Source organism: Ornithorhynchus anatinus, chromosome 13 (genome assembly GCF_004115215.2).
Source record: "Ornithorhynchus anatinus isolate Pmale09 chromosome 13, mOrnAna1.pri.v4, whole genome shotgun sequence".
Lineage (NCBI taxonomy): Eukaryota > Metazoa > Chordata > Mammalia > Monotremata > Ornithorhynchidae > Ornithorhynchus > Ornithorhynchus anatinus.
This window is the reverse complement of record NC_041740.1, coordinates 12,788,922-12,807,309: the sequence shown is the minus strand read 5'-3', so window position 1 is coordinate 12,807,309 and position 18,388 is coordinate 12,788,922. Positions and strand designations below refer to the sequence as shown.

Below are 18,388 nucleotides of genomic sequence, written 5' to 3'. Positions count from 1 at the left end.
TTAGAACAAAAGGGGTCCACTATCAAAATGATCAGGAAAGTATGATTAAATTAATAAGCCACTTGTTTTTTCAAAATTTGAAAAGTAATGAAAGCATATAAGATGTATAAATTTATGTTTATATGGATCAAAATATAATTGTTAAACTACAATAAGAAATGTATCTTTTGAAACCAGTAAAAAACTGTTTTCAAACCTAGCTCCATTGACTCAACAAAAACAAAAAAATGCTATTTCATACTATGCATGTACGAAAAAGCTGCTTTAGGAAAATATTTTGCTCAAGGGAAAAAAGTTTGGGGTTTCCTAATAAAAATATTATGGTCTCCAATGGGAACTTTCTGAAGATATCACAAGAGTACCCTGCTGTTCAAACCTTACACCAGCTGATACTTTAATGGTTCCAGATGGCCAGCCCTGCAAGATGACACTCCCTATTTTCTTTTATTATGATCCCTGAGGTCACAAACTATCTCTGGGATGCTGAAGTCTATCATTCTTTTAACCAGTAAGGGAGTTGCTATGCACTGAAATCCAGTTCTTCTTATTAGTTCCAATTTTGATAACTGAAAGAGCTGGCTTCTCCATATGAATAAAACCTTTTCAGTACTTTTCTTCTTCTATGGAAAGAGCCTATATTACAGTCAGGAATCTCAGACACTAATTGGTGAGAAATGGCAAAATTCAATCTTCACATTTGGAAGTGATCTGAAAAGTGAGCTTAAATTTGGGGTCTAGAATTTTTAGCCCATAATAAAAGAATTCATCATTTCAATTTAATCACCAGAGAGTAAACACATTTCCTTTAACTTTCCTTCATAAATTTTTCAACCCATTCTATTATGATAGCAAAACTCATTTGAGCTTACGTAGAAAAGAACCACAAAACTAATACAACACCCTAAATAAAATAATAAGGTTAATATCTTTCCTGCTGTCACTAAATTCAGGCTAACAGTCTATCTTCAGCTTGACATCAATTAATGATTTTAATTCCAGACTCTTGTCACAGTGTTCACCAGTCTTTCCTCTAATTAAAATGAATGATGTATGATGAAGAGAAAACACAAGACTTTTGTTCTTGAAACATTTCTATTCATTAGGATTTTGCTTTTACAACAAATGGCTTTTAGATCTAATGGTTCCAGAATAAGATGAAGAGAAGTTTATTATCACTATGAAGTATCAGTCTTCAAACCCTCAGGAAAGATATGAGACAAGCAACTTCACTACTGAATGACTGACTTCTTGGAGAATGAATACCAAGGGGATATTTTAATTACTGACTTCTTATCAAAGTATCTCCTTCAATGGCTGTGAAATATCATTTATGGAAACAGCCATGACACTTAAAAAAGCACACACAAAATAGGAACTAGATTATGTTAATTAAAAAAAATGTATTCATGGAGAAAATGCCAGAGGGATGTTATATTAAAACAACAAAAATAATTAAAAATCTCTTTTACAGTGCAACATACAGATATCTGAGGAATACTATTTGGGATTTCCTGTCACTGAATGACATGGAAAACATTACCAGTTATGCATTACCCAACACTGACCAAAGGAGGAACCTGAAAGGCTGAGAGTTGGTTATTTTTTTTTGGTCAAGTCTCTATCTTTCTGACCAGATATTTCTAAAGTTTACTTATTAGCATTAAAAGTCAAACAGATTAAAATCAAGCCAAAAAAGTTCCACATTCCAAACCCATTTCTTGACACTAATAACTGCAGTTCACACAAATACAGACAGATTGGCAAGCAAACACATGCACCAACCAATACAAAACACACAAAATTAGACTTTAAGAAAGAAGGGCAAGTGCCATCAATGTTCTCCACAGCCTCAGCCTCTGGCTATCTGACAAAGATAATCCACATATGTCCCTCTGTTTCTAGTCTGGGACCTGGTAGGAGTATGCAGAAGCAGTTCCAGGATCAAATGGATAGTTATCCAAAAGAGGAATATAGAGTTTCTGGGAGGAATACTAGTGCTTTGACAAACAGAAAACTCTCCCACCAATCAGTACTAAATAAAAATAGAATACTAACCCTGTATACATTCTTCCAAAAAAACTTAATTTATAGGCAGAGTTCAGTTCTCATCCCATAGTGTAATAGTTGGATAAGAAATGTCAGCATTAAAGTGAAACAAGACACACAATCTATAAGCAAGAAGTTAATAAATAATAAATGCCACTACAGGCCTATTGTCTCATTTAATAAATAGCAGATATAAATATATTCACTTGGTTATCTGCTTTTCAGTGCAAAAAACACATTGCCCAAGATTTAACAAAATACTCATGGAAGAAAGCCACTATTAAAATACCAAGTCCAAATATGCTAATTTTCTAAAAATTTCTGGGCCTAATTGATTTTTTAATGGACCATTCACTTGTTCTCTGGCCTTAAAGGATTTCTTTTGGAGCCTCTTGTACATAGTAAAATCATTATGACCAACCTAGTTCCCAGAAGTATTTCATCATTGGAGGTACAGATTCAAGCTTTAAAGCAAAATGAAGTTGAAGTGAATTTTGCTTTTGCCATTGATAAATTAAAATGGAACAATTCAGAAAAATCATTGCTTCACATATAACATATTTTGTTTATATTAAAAATAATTCCTAAATTTTGGTTGAATTGCAGATAAAATGTGCAAGACAAGAAGATAACCAAATTATTTTAGGAACATATACAAAATAGCTCTAATTAGCATTTAAACTGCAAAAGAAGTGAATACTGTACACCATATGACTATGCCCTCTTTGTATTCTTCAGATTACCCTGATGAATTACAGCCATGCAATTACAGAATAAAAATTATTTTTTTCTATTAAAAATCCAATTTCCTCATGGGTAACAGCTTTTCATTTAGGACAATGGATGCCAATGTATCAAGACAGAATGAAAATCGTATGCCCACAAATTAGATAAGTGTCTAATAGTGGAGGATGTAAAAAATGATGCCTCAGTGTTCTCCTCGTCCACACAGCAACTTCCTGTGTGGGTAGGCTGAGGGATGAAAAAAGTCATATGAAGTCAGTGGATGTTCTGAAATCATTAACTGGAGTGCCACATATTTTACTAACTCATCGGATTATATCAGTAAAGTCACTTAATCTCTGTTACTTTTCATTTTGCTCATGTATGAAATAGGACAAATTATATTTTATTATTTGATCCTTACAGCTTTGATAATAATAATAATAATAATAGTGGTATTTGTTAAGCACTTACTATGTGCCAAGAATTGGTCTAAGCGCTATGGGAGTACAAGGTAATCAGGTCATCCTGCATGGGGCTCACAGTCTTTTAATCCCCATTTTACAGATAAGGTAACTGAGGCACAGAGAAGTGAAGTGACTTGCCCAAAGTCACAGCTGACAAGTGTAAGAGTTGGGATTAGAACCATGACTTCTGACACCCAAGTCCGTGCTCTTTCCACTGAGCCACGCTGCTTCTTTAACAAACTAATGACTAATGAACACAGTTTTATCCTTGAAAACTATGTTGTTTATGACACCTGAAACCCAGCATGAATGAAAGCAACTTTTGAAAGCTGAGCAAAAATTGGATATAGAAATACTGCCATGGGGTGACAGACAGAAAATCTTGAGGATTCACCTTTGTGGCGTGCTTTTTTATGTAAACTAAACAAGTCTCTTATCCCTTGATTAGGGCTCAACATTTTCTATCCCTCTTAGAGATATTGTGAAGGCAGAATGAGGTTATACCAGAAAGGGGCACTGGTTTCTTTAAAGGATAAGTGTTAACATTTAATTCTTCCCATTCCGAACATCTAAAACAAAATCTTTGCCGGTGGGAAACATATTATCAAATGTGCAGTCCACTAAATGTGCATCCACTCAGATGAAAAATCTCAAGTACTGAGAGATTTTCAGGTAATCATTCTTTGGGGGTATTCTTCAACAAACAACGTTGAATAGTTGCTAAAAAGATGTCATTCTAAAGGAGGTGAGAGTGGAAAGAGAGAGAAGGCTGAATTCAAGGGAGAGAGGGGTGGGGAGGAAGGAAGCTTGGGGAACTTAGTCAAGGAGTGAATGCAAGGGTGAGTAGGAGGAAAGAGGAAGCAGCTCTTCCCTTCCTTCCTCCTGATTATCCCACCCCAGTGAGCCATCTCTTCTCAGCCTAGAAGGTTGACAGGCCAAAAATTCTTTCAATCACATTAGTTGTTCTTGTTTCTTCTTAATAATCAACTAACATGTATCCAACATTACTGAGATTTAAATCCATAATTTTTAACTTGCAAACAGCTGAGTAACAAATCCACTGGCTATTAGGCTAGGGAATCACAAAGATGAAATTTCAATTTCAGTTTCGTTTGCAAGAATGAAATTTTAGTTCTGTTTTCTCCTCAGATAAAACTAGTGAAATTTATACCTATTCTGCTGTAGGCAAAATGGAAATAAACTGTTTCAATTTTAAATCAAGACTTACAAGTCAAAAGAATGATAAAATCGATTATAGAGCCCTCACTCGCCCCAATAGCAGTTAAACTAGCTAAGTGAAAGGACCTGAATATGGTTCCATAAACTATCTGTGGTATGTTAGATCAGTTTTCTCACCCATTTCATTACACCTCCTCACCAAACATCAGTGTTTGATTAGTTGACAGAAAAAAAATGAAATGCAGTTGAATGCAGATCTCTTACTGGAAAAAAGAAGAAAAAGGAACCTTGAGCTAAAGAGATTTAATCAAATACTGAAGTCTACCTCTCCTGTTCTTGCTTCATTCGTATTCTCTCCTCTTCTGAAGTAAGGGCTTCCTGTACTTTTATTTTACCCGATTTGTCAATCTTGTCATCTTTTCGATGTTTGCCAAACCTGTTAATAACAAAAAATTCTAACTGGTCAAATGAACCAAAATGAGTTTTCATTCTTCTGTGATCAAAATATGTTCCCTATAGGTGAGCTTTATACAAATGGTAGAACAAAGGTCCCGGTCTCCTGCAGCATCTTTATTTCATAATAAATTACTCAATCTAATTCTTTCATCCTGTAAAATTCAAAACTTCTCATGGAGCACTACTTCTGAGACATATTTATACTAGCATCTTTTATGGTAAACTAAAACTCTGGGGTTACACAGTTTATGGACATTACTGACCAATTTAGAAAATTGCTAGAGAATTAGTGAACAGCTATCAGAAGATGTGAACTAAATAATGAAATTTTACATTTTGCAATGGTTCCCCCTCTCATGAACTGCAGAAGATAATCCATATCTATCTATTTAATAATCTTTCTAAAAGCAGCCATTCTTCTTTATTCCACAGTCAGGGTTATTGGACACATTCATTATAATTCAAAAGCTGACAAACAAGACAATGTTTGTGAGGTTTAAAGGACCAAGAATAATTTATATTGCTGTATCACTCTGTGCTATTAAATTGAAAGCTTCAAGGCAGAATGCTCTCTCAGGTCCAATGAAGAGATTTTCCACTGTGGCAAATGTCACTTAGAAACTCATATTTAAGAAAAACACAACAAAAAAACCCTAAAGACTTCTAAAAGACCACAATGGGAATATGCACTGTTTAAAAACTGTCCTCATGTGTTCATCAGATAAGAGAATTCAAACTCAAAGCTCTTTAAAACATTCAATATTTGGTATTTCTGCATCCAATTATTATTGTTTCCATGTCATAGTTCCTTTGCATTAAGCCTTACATCACATTAATCAGTATGGCCATTATTCAGACCCTTTAATATTGATTTGGGTCATGCAGTTACAGATAGAATTGCCACAAAGCAGCATATATTTAGATATATGTTTAGGGTCAACCGTTGAATAAGATAATAGGTAAATACTCCAGGCCTTGCTTGCATTTTAGTTGGGAAACATAGTTCTGAACTTATCCATGCCTTAAGAGACTATGTGGTCCATGAATCATGATTCAAAAAAAAAAAATTTTTTAACGATGACCTAAGAAAAGGGGTGAATGGTGAGAGCAAACTGAAAATAAAGTTCTTCAACAATAAGAAGTTCTAATGGTAGCATATAACCTTGCCCTTATGTGAACTGATTTAGTTGTGCTGCATGACACTTTTTCTCAATTGACTATATACATTAGTAAGAAGGAAAATAGAACTGCAGAAGATCGCTATATAAGCATGGAAATAATAACAAAGCTACTGTTAAAATGACTTAAGATCTATTTTTGAAAGAAGCAATGATTTGGCATTTGTCTTCTTTCAGTTTACAAATATTCTTTTGAAGATAGAATGGCACCATTTTGGTAATAAACTATGGATTTTTCTTCTAGATTATGTACGTTCAACTTAAATTGTCATATGCCAAACTGTATCATGAAAAAATTCCCAACTTCTCCTTGATCATTTATATAAGCCAAAAATGCAGGTCAGCTAGCACAAATGTAGGTTACAAAAATCATCAGCCCTAAGTGCTAAACAATAAATTACTTGTGGACAGTGAATAGGTCTACATATCTGCTGTATTCTCCCCAAGCACCTACTAAAGTGCTCAGCACACAAGTGCTCAGTAAATACCACTGATTAAGTGGAATGGAAGTTAGTGATTGTTTGGCACATATAGACACTGTAGACAGCACCTGGATAAACCAGACCCTTAGTTTATTTCATTATCCAATTAGTTCATGGCAAGAGTGTTCTTACTGAGATTTTCCCAATATTTACAGCAATCTAAAATTAGTTACAAAGTGCCATTATCAACTTGTGTACCCAAAATATTAGTTCTACTATGAATACTTGATTCATTACTCTAAAAGAGCATGCTTTCTGCTAAGCTTCCACCATACAGCTAGCACTACATAGTGTGGAATTATTTGGCAAATTTGAATTTGAAACATGATGGACTATAGAGGCTTACTAGAGTTCACCAGATAATGCTTGTGGCATTTGTTAAGCACCAACTATGTGTCAAGCTCTATTCTAAATGCTGGGGTAGATGCAAGATAGATTGGACAGAGTCCCTGTCCCTCAAGGAGTCACATCTGAATATGCAGGAGAATAGGAATTTATTCCCCATTTTACAGATAAGGAAACTAAGGCACAGAGAAGTTAAGTGACTTGCCCAAGGTCACACAGCAGGCTATTGGCAGAGTCAGGATTAGTACCCAGCCCCATGCTCTTTCTACGCTAAGCCACACTGCTTTAATATAATTATGGATCCTTTCACATAGCCCCACCATCATCAACCATTATGCCTTTACCAACTCCATGTGAATCTACCTTCCAAAAATGAAAGACTAAAGTATTTTTACATATGTGTAAATTAGCATGCTATTTAGATGAGTAAATTTCATGTTTTCTGTAAGATATAGCTTAGGAGAACAGCAGGTTATTTCACAACTGAAACACAAACAGTGTGAGCAGCTGCAACATCATTCCTTTAATTGCCATGATATACCTGAGTTCATGTTAATTTATAACTTCTTAATTCTCCTCCTCCAACAGGGGTCAGAGGAAATTTCAGATAAATGTGAACTCTCCAAGTCAGATTCCCAGTCATAATGGCTACTCAGCCAAAGGAGACAATCACTTAATGTCAAGACACTTAAAATTTTGAAGAGATCAGTTATGTTTCTTTTATTATCTACCAGACGATATTCCCATTCAGTCAGGTCACCTTCCATGGGACAGAGATGGGGCTCAATTTACAGCATAGCCATGCTGTTACCTGTTACTAACAAAGATAGGTGTTTCCAATCAATCACTCTTTGGTATTTACTGAGAGTGGTTACTGTGTGCAGAGCATTGTACCAAGCACTTGTAAGAGTTTAATATGGTAGGCAGACATGATCCCTACCCTTAAGGACTTTATTCATTCATTCATTCAATCATATTTACTGACAGTTTACCTTGTGCAAAGCACTGTACTAAGCACCTGAGAGAGTACAACAGACACATTCACTGCCCATAATGACCTCACAATCTAGGAGTTTACAATCTAATGTGAGAGTTTATAATCTGTGATCAGACTCCATCAAATTTTAACCTTGAGCTCCACACTCGTGGGGTGTCACAAAAGCAGAAATATTGTGGCACAGTCTTATTTTTTGTAGTTTCCCAATTTAATTATAACAGCATTAATTTATGACTGATGTTCCTGTGAGAAAGAAGTAGTAACATGTTCTAGTGAAAAGAGCATGGGCCTGGGAGTCACTGGACCTGGGTTCTAATCCTGAATCTGCCACTTGTCTGCTTTGTGACCTTAGTCAAGTGATTAAATTCTCTGTGCCTCAGTTACTTCATTTGCAAAATGGGGATTAAGACTGCAAACTCCTGCAGTGCCTGGTACATAGTAAGCACTTAAAAAAGTTAGGCAAAAACATTCCTTACTTTTATCAAGACAAGTTTAAATCCAGGGAAAATGCCCTCCCCGCCCTCATACCACAAACAAACCAGCAGATGGGAACAGGAAGAGGATGACAAATAAATGTGAAAAGGTTTAATGTCACCCTGTGAAAGGGGTAGGGAGAAGGGTAGGAAAACATATCAAGTTGTGCTCCTCAGGATCAGATAGCAAGGCTGCTTCTATTCAACATTTGTATTGATGATCCAGAAGAAGAAAGTGAGAGCCTGCTCAAAAAGGACAGGGTTACCAACACTTTGAAAAACTGCAAAATTTAAAATGACCTAGAAAAATTGGTAGGAATGATCCTAGAGAAACTGGATAAAATCAGGGGGCACAGATATAGCACTGCAAATTTTGAGACTAAAAACAAGTATGGAACCAGGACAGGAAAACTAGATAGGCACAAGATCAGTTGAAAAAAAGACCTCAGTATAGTAGTGCTTTATTAAATAAGTCAGCATGGAGAGTTAGGAAGTAATTCTCCAGCTAATCTCTGCATTGGTCAGACTCTTCTTGGAGTAAAGAGCCCAGTTTCGGTCAGTACATTTTACAAAGTATAGGAAAGATCTAGAGAAGGTCTTTGGAAGAGGACAAAAATTATCAAAGCGCAGAAAAATTATTTCAGAAAAGGAATTGGGGGCTGTTCATTTTAAAAACATAAAGACAGTAATGGTCTTCAAGTATAAGTTAAATGGGAAGATGCCACCTATTATTCTCTATGTTCACTAAGCACCACACAGATGACCAACATTAAAGCAGGAGAGATTTATGATTGGATAGAAGGAAGACACTCTTTACTATCACAGATGATAAAAACCCAGAAGGTACTATTGAATAGGGGACAGCCAACTAGTCAGCAAGAATCCTGGGAAAATTCCAGTAAGCTTGTGCCATGTGGTTCAATCAGGACCAGTGTGGCATATGTGCCTCTGAGAGAAGTCTTACAAAGCTGAGCATCTCACCTTAGTCTACCTGTCAGTTACCAGTGTAAAGGAAACAAATAAAAGAATTTCTACACCTCAATCCTCTCTTTTCCCCTTTCCTTAGCTTTCAGTCAGTCGATCAACGGCATTTACTGAGTGCTTACTTTATGCAGAATGCTGTACTAAACCCTTAGGAAAGAATGATACAGTTGGTAGACATGATCCCTGCCTCCAAGGGGCTTACAGTCTTGCTTTCAAGACTTCATTACAAGGAACTTCGACTTCTTATTAAAAGTCTGTCATCCAGCCCCAACCTTAGGAGGTAAAGTGCCTCTATCACTGGAGAACATTCTACAGCAGTAGACATCCACCTGTTCTTTATGGTTTAGAACAGGATGTGAACCAGAAACCCCATAGTATCCCTGAGTCTAAGATCTACAAGGAGTTCTTCCACACGAAGTTGGTGAAAAGAAGAGAAATTCCAGAAATTTAGGCATGAAGAAAGAGTAAAAGTACCGGAGTATACTCCTATTTTCACAGAATACTTTCCTGCCCTCCCGACAATGCCCCAGATGAGGTTGTGCTTTTATGTTCACAATAAAGGAGATAGTAATTGGAGTGCATAGCTCGTCTCCCACATGGTTCGCTTCAAAAAGGACACAGCAATTTCTTAATACTACTGTAACAATCTTATTGTAATCTGCTAAATGGGTTTCACTGTGAATGTGTTACTGATGAGGTCATTGCTGTCTGCTAAATTTGCCACACATTTTCATTAAAATAAAGAGCTACAGAAGAATCAGGCATTAGTTGATTAATGGAGAAAAGCAAAAATTGAATGATAAGAGTTCCACGGTAGTAAGTTCTTATTTAAAAAGAACTTCCATTAGAAACATCTGTATATGATGCCACTATACTGTAATTTCAGCCTTAACACCAGAAACAAGCTCTTCTGCAACATCAATGTCTACTCAAATTTTTACAGTTCCATTTTAGCATTTAGAATGTAAGATTTTCACTGTAACTAAAATTAGAGAATGTAAAAAAATTATGCTGAATGACAAAACATGCAGCAACTTGTTATAAATAAAATCAAAATATAATTGGTGTTGTAGTGAAAGGTTTTTTCGCCAGTGTCATATTAAGATATCCTGTGCATGTGATAGAAAAGACTTGAAAATCTGCCATATTTAAAAATAGAGGAGTGGAATATCCTGAACCAATTATCTTAAATGAGCTCCTAGGCTTTAAAAAGTAGAATTTTTTTAACTGTGATTTTCTACAGAAATCCTCAATGAAGTGCCACATAGTCTTTCAATATTTCTGAACCTCTCAATGCTAATTACTGAGGTATCTCTGTCCAAACAGAAGCTTGTGAAGAACCTGTCTGAATAGTTACAGTTGGGAAAGTTAGAGAAGCAGTGTGGCTTAGTGGAAAGAACACAAGTCCTGGGAGTCATAAGGACCTGGGTTCTAATCCTATCTCCACCATTTGTCTGCTGTTTGGCTTTGGGTAATTCACTTAACTTCTCTGTGACTCAGATACCTTATCTGAAAAATGAGGATAAAGACTGTGAGCCCCATATGGGACAAGGACTGTGTCCAACCTGATTAACTTGTACCTACCCCAGCACTTAGTACAGTGCGTGGCACATAGTAAGCACTTAACAAATACCATAAAAAATACCAAAAAAACCTCTTCTTTGTTGGAAGAGAAAACTGAAAGAGATACAATTGAATCTGCAGGTGCCAAACACCCAAGAAAGCTGATGGACATTAGCTAATACAGAGATGACTTATGGCATTACAATAAATATCAGGGTTCAAGGCACAGGGTTCAAGTATCAGGGAAGCACTACTTGCCTCATCCACCTGAGAGATGCCACAGGACCTACATGAGACATTGTAGAAAACACAGCCATGGCAAAGAAGCAATTTGGGTAGCTGTTGAAAATCTGTGGCATCACTGAAGCAGTCGGGCAAGAGAAGGCTGATTAGGAAAAGCAGGAAGTGCCTATTTAAGCATAAACAGCTTGGCAATCAACAACGTTGAGAAGGAAGCTTCAGCAAAGGGCACCCGGCAATCTGATCACTTTTTATGAAATGGGGATTGCATTTTTAAGTCAGTTGAGTTGAGCGGGGAATGTCTTTAAAGGTAAATGCAGGAACTCAAGGACCATTATTTGATTGTACACAGTTTTCATCAGCACTAGCCTGATTAGACTTAATAAACTAAATTTGTGTCACTTGGCATCCAAGAACAGAAAAGTGATTTTAAAAAATAGCTCTTACTTAAATCTGGAAAAGCTTTTTAATATGCAATATTCACATAATGGACAGCATATTCCTTTTGCTTGTTCCATTTAATGGACCTATAAATGCATACTTCCAGTCAAGGACTCACTTATAATGCTTAGTACACTTAATACAATGATATGCTTTAGAAGTCCTGGAAGAATAAGATCATGAGATTATTAACACTAAACATGTATAAATAGAAAAACTACCAACCAGGATTCAACTGTCCCTAGGTTAAGGTGGTCATTGCTGACTCTTGGGTGGAAAATCTGAGAGTCAAAAAATTTGATTGTTTTTGTATCAGATAATATGTGCCACTTCCGTATTCCAAACATATGCACACATTTGTTTTTCCTAAATTAAAAAAAAAGTATGAAACAGAATTTTTACTTCCAATCATTCATTAACAGAAGATTAGCAGATGCATGTCTTAATTATTATATTCAATCTATTCAGTCATTACTTAGTTCATATACTGCATGACACGCTTTTCTTAGGTAAATAAACTCCATATTTGTTAAAGAAGGTCAATTAGTAATTACCATGCAAGCAGGGGTTTTTATGGTAAAGGTTGATCTGTCTTATTTTATTCAGATCATGCTCACACAGGTAATCAAACCATACTAACCCCAATAACCCTAAAATATAAATGCAAATGCATGCAAAATACAGAGTAGATATGAATTTCTCTTTTGCTCGATTGACTTAATTATAAATAAAAATATGATGTTGAAGCCAGTAAAGACAACATATAATTCAGATTTTTTTTAGTATGCTGAGCAATTTGGATATTGCTAAAACTTAATTATGTGCCTTTTAAACCAGCAGGGCCCACTTCAAATGCTTCTGAAAGGCTGCAGCTACTTCTCTAACCTTTCATACCTAGGACACTCCCCATTCCTACGCTGTGCATTTTAATGCAATATTGTTCCATAATACAATACTACAAATTGCAAATTACATTTGGCTCAAGGAGTGATTATGAAAAATAGTATCGCTGTTGCCTTTGCTCGAAGAACTCTGATAATAATGAGAGATTGATTGAGCTCTAAGCAGTCCAAATGATGAGGGGTCAATTTGAACATTTCCATTAAGCTTCTTTTGTGAAATGCAACACTTTGCCAGGTCAGGGGAAATAATCACAGTACATCTGGTTACCATGGTTTTAGTTTTCCTAGAGTAGTAGAACAATCTAGTAAATGGCACTAGCCAAAGGCAGACCTATAAGATATGCTAATGAGGCCTAGGCCATAAAAACACCTCCATTTATCTTGGCACTTCAGAGACACAAAAGTTTTACTGAACACCTTTTCCCCTTAGAAAGGGGAGGAACAAAACACTTTAACAGTATGAACAGTCCCTAATAATTTTGTTTTAAAATTGATCTTCTGGAGTCGACATTAGGATTTTAATGCTTAGAGGGCAAATCACAGAAAACATTTTGCACCGTTGATTAGTAAGCTTCCACAGGGTCATACATTCTCAATAAAATGCACATTAGAATTTAAGTTATTTTTTCTAGTGATATTAAGTAAATCAAAGGTGATATGCCACAGAATTCTGACAATCAACATATTTCCATGTTGCAGTGACCCAACTTCTGTCCCTTTGAACAAATATGGGAGACATGGGAGAGTAGATGGTGTAAGGAAATGCCTTCATCTCTCCTTCTCCCTGACCCGTTGGGAACCCCATCCAAATGTTAAATAGTGGGGGTTTTGCCCTGCCATTTTCCTGCTTAAGTTTTTTTTTCCCTTTTATAGTGTTTTTTTAAGGATTTACTATGTGACAAGCATTGTAGTAAGTACTGCATTACCAATGCAGGAGCAGTGAGATGCCCATCCAGTCAAGAATCATTTGTAAGGAAATGAAAACAATCCCAAATGTTGTACTCAACTTTAGATTTAGAAAACCCAAGTAAAAGAACTAGAGAATAAAGATGAGAACCATAGAAAGAGTTAAAAAAAACCCAAAGCCAAAATAATCAATTCCCAGCATTTCTTTTGGATCCTATCAAAGATTAAAACTTCCCTAAAGATCTCATTATCTGTTAAAGTTAATAGGTCAGTCAGCATTTTTTCTGTCAATTACAGGAAACAATTTTTGTTGATACACTTTTCGTAGTGAATGTCCTCTCTGTAGAGCCAATTAAGAGGGTAGGCAGTATTATTTCATTTGAAAAAAAAATGCATAGTCACATTCATTGGGCATAGGGCCTTTACTCAAACTGCTCTAAAGAAGGTTGTACCAAGCAAACTATTACAAGCACAAGCTTCCTATCCTCCTCCAGGCTGATTTGACAGTAAATCTCCATTGTGATAAAAAGGTGAGGAGTGAAGAGAAAATGATCCAATCTTCCGAACCACTTGGATAAAGTTGAAGCTCTGAATCCTTGCACTGATGCAGCATATCTCCCCATATTTTAATTTTGTCTAAGATGAGGGTGGCAAGAGGTCACATACTGGATTCATTATTGAGCATGATCAAATCCCATTTCCAGTGCCCTAGAGCACTGATTCAATATAAACAGCATTAACCACTATTGTACCACCTTAGAACTTTGATTGTACTAGAGGTAATGCTGTTTATGACTGAACTGCAGTCCAACTGGTTACTCAGATTTCTACCCATGGGACTGAATCAGAGTAGTGGTAGCAGAATCAAAGGTCAGTCCCATGTAGACCTCTTCCTCTTTCTTTTATTAACAAATCTGTTAAAAAAAAAAAGTAATAGGGTCTTGGACCTAAGCCTTTCACAGATACCACTTGTCCTTTCTACACCTTAATTGGCTTCAAATCCTTCAGCATTTTAAATACCCTGCTCATGCTTTGTTGGTTCACCTGGAACGCTCATCTAAGTATTGTCAAAGATGCCAACCCCAAGTGAGCTCTGACCCTACTGTGGCCAGAAGCAAAGGAAAAGGTTTTTGTAGAAGCATGAGACAAGAGACATGAGTTCATGAGATAGGGCAACCAGGAAACAAAGAAATGTCCCTATTTGGGCATGCTAATGTAACTAGCTTCCTTTCTCTGATGTTCCCTTTGCACCATTAGTTTAAACTGTTGCTTTAAGTCATGCAGCTTTTAGAGTTTATTGCAGCAAAGTATGGGATCATCTGACTCCAAGATGGAAATAAAACTGCAGGATAACTTCAGGATCTCAAAACACATGAATCCCCCAGTGGTCCTAGAAGAGAGAACAGGGACAAGTTTCCTGCAAGTTATGGGCATGGTGCATGTGAGTAAAAAGGCCAGATAATTTGGTCACCATGCTAAACGTTTGTGTAGAGAGGGTAAGATCTTAAAGTCTTAGAGCATAGGACAAAAACCAGCCAGCTCCTGTTGTTCTGGGATTCAGGGCAGTTTAGGGAGATTTTTGAGAGATATTCCCAAAATCTTTTCCTCGAATCTGAGGCATTTCCTCACTCATCAGAAATATCCACCTGACTCCATTTCCAGTCGGCTCATTATGTTGGGACTGGGATGCATGTGAGGAATGTTGGTGTGAAGCTAACCCCATCCTTAGCACCAAGTTCGGAGAAAAATATCCTGGTTTCTCTCAAAACAAATACTCAGGATTGGAACTCAAAAGCAGTAATTGAAAAATGATTATCAAAGCTAATTTTTATTGTTGAAACTTGGACACTGGGGAGTTCTTTCTAAAACCTCTCTCCTCACAAGACGTTTCTCCTCTGCGGAGGGACCTGTTTTGGTCTCTAATTCACAGGGGCAGGTGTATGAAAAAAGCGCTCACTCTCATGCTCCCTAAGCAGACAGTAATGATACCACTGAACTCTCATTCCCCCTACTCGGCCTCCCCCCTGTGATGTCTATATATCTGGCTGTGCACCCCTTAAGCAATTTAATACTCATTCCAGCCCCACAGCACTTATGTACACATTCTCATATTGTACTCTTTCTCCTCTCTGTGACTTATTTTAATGTCTCTCTCTGTCCTGTAAAGAGTAAGCCCTTTGTGGGCAAGGATGGTGTCTACCAACTCTATTGTATTTCCAAGCATACACAGTAAAGGCTCAATAAATACCATTGATTGACTGATGGAAAGCTAGATCCTAGGGGCCACCTCTGAAGCACATGCTCAGCACAGTTATTCTGCGGTCACAATTTTTACACCTTTCTTCAAACTCTGGATTTTCCAGGTTGATTCTTTAGACTACAGAACAGTTTTAAGGCAAAGGTCAGGACATTAAGGAGATATAATATTGCTAAAAGGTCCATTTTGAGAAGGGAATTCAATAATTATAATTTTGCCTAAGTAGTTTGTATTTATTTACTCCAAATCACATGAAAGAAGATTTCCACAGAGCTGGGTCAAAGAAAATCAGGGCAAAGTATATGAGCTTCAACAGTATGCTCAGAAAAGGACATGATAATAAGGTCCTTATGGATGAGGGCCATATTCAACTGTGACCTTACCATAAAACGTTTACATAAGGTAAAATCCCCCAAGGAAAATGGTAAAAAAAGCATGATTAAACTTCTTTTAAAATGTGCAGACATTTTCACTTCTTACAATTCATTAGTTTTCCAATTTGGAATATGTCTAAACAGCCAAACAAATTAGACAAGTTTTTGTCCTAATGGAAAACATTATTTGCTATAGCTTGCTTTAATGCTGAAAACTGAAATGACAAAATTTGTGTACCACTCAAAACAACACTTATCAAATCCCACTCTACCAGATGATCAACTTATATTCTAGTAAAGAAACGAAGCGGCACAACTCTAGAATGAGATGATCCTAAAATGCATTTCAAATACATTGGTGAAAGTAAGCCATTAGAATGTATAATATTTCTAATGGTAGCCTTTCAAGATGTCAGTGGAGACTGAGGGAGAAGGAAGAGGTTTAAGGATAACAGCCACATCTCAAACATTTTAGAGCTAGAACTCACACATTGTAAACATTAACTCTGATATGCACTATAGAGAGCATATGTTAATAATACTTGCCTTAAACAATCACCAAAAGGGAAAGCTACAGATGAATTAGCATTCATGCATTTTTCAGACAAGTCTCCTAAAAGCTTAATTTGAGAAGTCTGTAATATGTAGCCAAGGTACCCAATTTTGATTACCCGAGAATAGAGAGAACCACAGCCTAATCCACACCTCAAGAAAAATGGCTCTTAAAAATGATCACAAACACAATTAGCTATTTCTTTAAGTCAAGCATGATCCCTGTTATGTGGACAAGTAGAAATACATGATTAAATAAGACTGTTGACAGCAGCTGAAGCAAACCAGTTAAAAATGCATCCCGAAGCAAAAAGCATGCTCTATGCAATAATCAGAGAAAATAGAAAATAAGTATACCACCACCTGCTCTGTTGTAATTAATTAGTAACATGTTGCGCAAGAGGGTTTCTAAAACAGAGTCATCCTTCCATAAAGAGGTTGGGAAAGAAACCATTTATTAAATAGCCAATGTAAATCCAGACCCTGTTCTCCTTCCTACTTAGGCTGTGAGCCCGGTTAAAACCAGAACTGTGTCCAACATGATTATCTTTTAACTACCCAGTGCTTAGAACAGTGCTTGGCATATAGAGAAGCACTTACAAAAATACCACAAGAAGCTCAATCTACCCAGAACAACCCAGGACAACATTTAAACTCAGGAACATCTCCCACCTGGGCATCATAATTTTGTGATATCAAGGTGCAATGAGGTCAGAAATATGAAAACAGAGAGAGTAGATTAAGAGTCCAGGGAATTCTGGGAGAGGTAATGTCCAAGGCATAAGGGGGTGCTGCCCAGTGAGCATGCTTCAAGATGAAAACTTAAAAATGGAGACAATATTAGTGCAGCTCAGAGTCTATAGAGCTCACTAAGTAGGGGATAGAGGGAGCTGTGGGGGCTTTTGAATGGGTGCCCTAGAAACTGGAGAATCCAATGGGAGATCTGCTCCTGGCCTTAAGACTGCTAATGTGACTGTGTTCTAATTCCTACTTAGATTCTTCAAAACAAATGGACTCTGAGAACTTGCCATACATTAAAATGCCACCTCCAGAGCTACTTTTTTTTTTACATTTGAAAAAACTGTGACATGGAATTGTATATATGCATCAAACCACTTGTCTGCTGTGTGACCTTGAGCAAGCTACTTAACTTCTCTGTACCTCAGTTACCTCATCTGTTCCCAACCTGATAAACTTGGCTCTACCCCAGCCTTTAGTATAATGCCCAGCACAGAATAAGTGCTTAACAAAAACCATAAAAAAGGACCTCAAGTGGTCTCAGTGCTTTTAAGTAGTATTTGACTTTGTATTTGCACTTGAGATGGGTGGACACGAGGCAGAAATTCCATGCAGACCAGTGAATTTATTGGGCTTGTTGGCAAGACCAGAAATAACCAGCTGATAGTAGCGCATAATCAGGAATTGGCCATTTGAAAACAGTGACATGGTTGCCTCATCAAGTGATCACACAGAACAACCATGGAACGTCAACCCTAGCGTTAGGAAGTCAGCCTTCCTGCCAGAAGCGCTTCCTAAAGGAATGCATTTTAGCAAGCTTTACTTTACAAGCAGCGGCATCCTCTGACTCCAGACCTGCAGTGTTTGCAAGCAGATTTGCAAAGGAGCAGTAAAAGTTAATGTTTAATGGGATCTCATCATTAAGAACTGAAATATTATTCCCCATCAGGTTGTTTACTGCTAGTTTGCAAATATACTTACCGGAGCCCAATGAAAGAATGGTGCCGACAAGTCATATCAAGTGTACTGCTGGATATTCTTCTTTACACTGGTGATGGAGGTCAGCTCTCTGATGGACAGCAATT

General features: G+C 36.9%; 1 protein-coding gene across 15 annotated transcripts in view; it reads right to left on the bottom strand.

Annotated features, from left to right (window-relative positions):
* Positions 1-18,388, bottom strand: part of PARD3 (par-3 family cell polarity regulator) — a 471,934-nt gene that overhangs the window by 118,103 nt on the left and 335,443 nt on the right. For 10 of the 15 annotated variants that reach the window (XM_029077450.2, XM_029077456.2, XM_029077446.2 and 7 more), the window contains one exon: positions 4,741-4,851. The exons of the other annotated variants lie outside the window; for them this stretch is intronic. In XM_029077450.2, coding sequence (XP_028933283.1) covers positions 4,741-4,851 — 111 coding nt within the window. The remainder of the gene's footprint in view (positions 1-4,740; positions 4,852-18,388) is intronic. 15 annotated transcript variants of the gene reach the window in all.